Source organism: Cannabis sativa, chromosome 5 (genome assembly GCF_029168945.1).
Source record: "Cannabis sativa cultivar Pink pepper isolate KNU-18-1 chromosome 5, ASM2916894v1, whole genome shotgun sequence".
NCBI lineage: Eukaryota > Viridiplantae > Streptophyta > Magnoliopsida > Rosales > Cannabaceae > Cannabis > Cannabis sativa.
This window is the reverse complement of record NC_083605.1, coordinates 4543189-4547816: the sequence shown is the minus strand read 5'-3', so window position 1 is coordinate 4547816 and position 4628 is coordinate 4543189. Positions and strand designations below refer to the sequence as shown.

At 31.9% G+C, this 4628-nt stretch overlaps 1 protein-coding gene across 3 annotated transcripts; it reads right to left on the bottom strand.

The window, feature by feature from the left end:
• Window positions 1–908: 908 nt before the first annotated feature.
• LOC115718169 (calcineurin B-like protein 4) lies at window positions 909–4279 on the bottom strand. Of its 3 annotated transcripts, none has more exons than XM_030647129.2 (9): window positions 4079–4279; window positions 2865–2976; window positions 2543–2625; window positions 2367–2426; window positions 2108–2216; window positions 1906–1958; window positions 1729–1809; window positions 1536–1648; window positions 909–1408 (listed from the first exon to the last, which is right to left on the bottom strand). In XM_030647129.2, the coding sequence occupies exons 2-9, from the start codon at window positions 2938–2940 to the stop codon at window positions 1345–1347; spliced, it is 639 nt and encodes a 212-aa protein (XP_030502989.1). In that variant the 5' UTR covers window positions 2941–2976; window positions 4079–4279; the 3' UTR covers window positions 909–1344. The 3 variants fall into 3 exon arrangements, with proteins under 3 accessions (XP_030502989.1, XP_030502990.1, XP_060971279.1); XM_030647130.2 differs by lacking the exon at window positions 4079–4279 and adding an exon at window positions 3368–4042; XM_061115296.1 differs by lacking the exon at window positions 4079–4279 and having other exon boundaries at window positions 2865–3347.
• Window positions 4280–4628: the final 349 nt, after the last annotated feature.

The following is a 4628-nucleotide window of genomic DNA, read 5'->3' as shown; positions in this document are numbered from 1 at the left end:
GACCCAGACTAGACCCGAACTCGGACCTAGACTGGAGACCTAACCCGAGACTTGGACTCGGACCGAAACCCAAGACCCAAACCGAGACTCGGGATCCAAGACCCGAACCCGGACCTGAACTTGGACTCGAACCCAGACTCAGACACGGGACCCAGACTCTGACCCAGATCCAAACCCAGACCTAGGACCCGAGTTCCGGACCCAAGACTTGGGACCTAGATCGAGACCCGGACCCGGACATGGACACGAGACCCGGATCTGGACTTAGACCCGGACCCGGACCCAGACCCAGACCCAGTCCCAGACCCAAACCCAGACCCAAACTCAAAATAATTAATAAAATATATTTAAAGCAATTAATAATATTCTATAAATGTAAAGCATGAATAGTAAACTTTAAAAAAAATGTACATTTTACATAAAATAAAACTTATTAAAGTAAGGTATCCATATAAATTTTTGGAATGAAAATAAAATAAAGTAAGATGTGTGTTTAGTCTAGAAGAAAGAAAGATTTTATTATTATTATTATTATTATTATTATTATTATTATTATTATTATAAGGTTAATTAAGATTTTTGTCCTCTAAACTTTGACATGTATCAAATCATGCTCTTGAATTTTTAAGGCAGTTAAAAATTTCTAATGAATTATTGAAATTATTTGATTTAAGGATTTTTATCTAATTTTAGTAAGAAAAGTCTAATATAAATCAAAGTTTGAAGGACATGATTTAATACGTGTCAAAGTTTAAGGGACATAATTTGGTGGGTATCAAAGTCTAAGAAGCATAATTTAATACATTGAGAATCCACCGAATTAGTAAAATTAAATAAAATTTGATAAAAATCCTTAAATCCAACAATCTCAATAATTCTGGAAAAAAATTTAAGGGGCCAGAAAAATCCAAAGAACATAATTTAATACATGTCAAAATTTAAGGATCAAAAATCCTAATTATCCTTATTATAATTACCATACAATCATTTACTATTATTAACTAATAACAACACAAATTGAGGAGTTTTTATTTTTGCTTTCTTTAGTTATGCCAAACATTAAAAAAGGAAAGAGGTTCCAAATGACAATAACTTGCACATATATGATTTTATTTACAACTTTTCCCTAGCTCTCTGTTAGTTCTGCAATCTGACCAACTAGATGAGATTTCGAAGATTGCGGTCGTAACTTGCAGCTCAAGGAATGATTTATTTTGCAGGTTTCCTCAATTTTCCATTCCTTGTAATGTCATCTTAGTTATGAAGCTGTTTCATCTTTGAATTGCTTCATCATAGAAGGATGATACATTGTTGATATCCTCTTCATATTTATATCTTTATGCCTCATATTTCTGAATCTTCTACTTCAGAGCTCAGCACAAAGCTAGGAAAAGCTAGAGTTATATCCCTGAAAATGGAGAAAACACAAATGCAATGAGCTGTTTCGTAATTGGAATAAGAACAAATAACTCCAACATGGAAGCTCAGATTTTTTCGATGATCAATGGCGCCTTTTAACACAATTTATTACTCACTTTAAATATGGTAAAGTCATGTTCTTTATCAGAGTAGGATGTTTCAACACAAATGCTTTCCACTCTTCTTGGTCGATCCTTCCATCGCCTTTTGAATCAGCATCACCAAATGTCTGAAGAAAATAAAGATTTCAGAAGTGTTTGGTTGAAAAAAGAAAGGATCTTGATTACATAAATAAATACAAATTTGCACCTTATCCACAATTTGTTCGATTTCATCATCGGAAAGTATTAGATCTGATTCGTGCAAAAGGGCCAAAACCATCTCCTTCAACTGTCAATAAAATGCACATTTAGTAACTCAGATAAAGCGAAACCTTTAGAGAAAACAATGAGAAGGTAAGGAAATAAAATATTTTGCTGTACTCACCTCCTCGCGCTCGATATAGCCCGTGTGTCTCAGATCATACAATCTAAAAGCAACTGCAAAAAGATAAATCCCATCCACCAACTTAGTCAATTAGAAGAAAGTAATGTATGGTTTTCTTTGACTAACTAGTTCTGGCTTCTGTTTTGTTATTCTAATGGTGGCAACAGTTAGAACATAAAAGTACTAGAAATCTTTAACTTACATGCAATTTTGTCTTCAACATCTGCATTTGGGTGAAAGACACCGAGTGATCGAACAAATTCTCCAAACTCAATAACCCCATTACGCTTAACATCAAACAAATCGAAAATCTACAAGAACACTCAAAATAACTCAGTTTAGAATGATAGATAATCAAACCATTTGTTTCCAAGAGACATGACCATTGATATTGGAACATTTCACAGAGCCATGAACTACTAGATGCCATATTATATTGAAGAGGAGCCAACATTACTCACCCTATCTGCAAAAAGATTCCTTCTATTTCTGTTTCTGAAAAGTGCAAGCTGGAATTCTTCCTGGTAAACAAGGACAAGATGGAAAATTTTATTTCAGAGCAGTAATATAGCATAGCTGATATAATATGAAGCTAATTTATTAGTCACTTTACAAAATGTGACCTTAGGAAATGCACCTTATGGATAAGACCGTCGTCAATTATAGAGCTGCTCAACTTTTTAAAAAGCTCATACAAAGCTTCTACTTCACTTATTGTGACTGCAAAAAATTGGAAAATAGATCAATTGTTTATTCCCATGTCTAGTTCTTGACAATGGAGTCATGATGTTGTTTCAAAACATTAACAATCACACAATCTCTTCTGAATCGAAAACTCTTGCAAATTACAATGACATCTCTTGAAATTTTTCCAAAATGGTGCTGATAATAAGTTAAACAAACAAGAGTTTTTATTAATTCAGATATGAGATTATGACAGTGGTTTTTATGCAACTCACATGGTGTTTCGGCTGCAAGAACAGTAGGCTCTTCATAGCCAGGCGTTTTCACTTGCTTGGATGGATAACAGCCCATTATTGAAGCATAACTCAAGATCAAAACTATTAAGGGCTGCAGAAACAGTAAACAAAACCAGTGATGATCAGTGATATGTAAATATTTCCTTACACACACACACCATATTATCACTCCCTATGGACCATATGATATAGGAATGGCTAGACATACAGTCACCCATAACCAAAATCTTCTAAGGGCTACTACATTACTATAATTATTAAGTATTCAGATACAGATTCTAGTGGGACCAAGCAAGCAGAATATGGCTCCCAGTGTCTAAAAATCAGTGGATTTATGTGGTGGAAACTTTAGCTGCACAGTATCTAGTTCTTTAGTATTAAAGGTTCAGATCTGGTCTTCCCTTGAATAATCTAAATATAAAATACATATTTCAAGGAACTCATGTTGTAAATCAAGTAACAGAAAAAACACAAAAACTGACCTTTTACTCATTACTTTGGCTCTTGTTCCTAACTTTTCTCACATGAAATAAATTATTACATACATGTCTTTAGATTCTCTTTGCATAAAAGTAAGATCTCATTTCAGGAAATTTGAACTGAGAGATCAAGCTGGCTAAGCTATAAACAGTAATTGTTTTTGAAAATCAAATTAATCATTTTCAATATACAGTACTTGATTAAATAATGCAGAATATCCAACCATTTATAAACCAACAAGTCATCTTTAATAAATCATGCTCAAATTCTGAGAGATGTCAAAATCAAGTTTGCCCCTTTTGGTAGCTGGGAAAATGCATGAAAATCATTGGATTGTTCATCTTTTAAACTAGATGCAAAGGACTTGGGAGATAATGGAAAGCAGAGAAAACACCAAGAAAGACAAACACGGCTCCTAAAGATCATCGCTTTCTCTCTATTTTTTTTTTCCCATGTTTTCTCATCAACCAAACAAGTATAAGAAAAAGCTCAACAAAAATGCATAAATTTCAAAACCCAGTTCACAGCTGCATTACTGTTTGAAAAATAAAGTCCCAAAAAGACAAAAAACATGATTCAATAATTGAAAAGGAGACGAAAATGTACCAAACTGAAAACCCAATTCACAAATGCCACACAGCATTAAAAAAAGCAAAAAACATAATTCAAGAATCCCAAAGATGATTAACCAGAAAGAAAGAAGAAATATATACCTGTAAGAGTGATTATGAAGAAAAAGTTATGTAATGCAATTGAATTTGTATTATGTATATAGAAAGAAGAGAGAAACTATATAATAATAATAATAATAATTAATATTAATAATAGTCTTTTTAGTTTGTCAAGTTGAAAAGATCACAGCTTTCTTAGCTATTCCCTCCAAATGGGGTCGAGAAAATTACAACACTGTCTCCTTTTCGAGGCCAAACAACCTTTTTTTTAAAACCTCCACGATCGCTTTCGCCTCTCACTTTCATCCTTTTAATTTATTATTTATAATAAATAACAATTATTATTTTATTTATTTTTAAAATATTTGTAATAATTTTTTTTTAATATTTATAATTATTACACATATAATTTTAATAATAAATGACACTAAAAATATATTATTTTACAATTTCATATTAAATAAATTAAAAAAAATATATATGTGTTTTTTAACTGACACTTAAAGAACTTAATTAACACTTAACTATTAAAAAAATATAACGGCTGTTATAAAATAATATAAAATAATATAAAGTAGATGAGAAAAAAGAA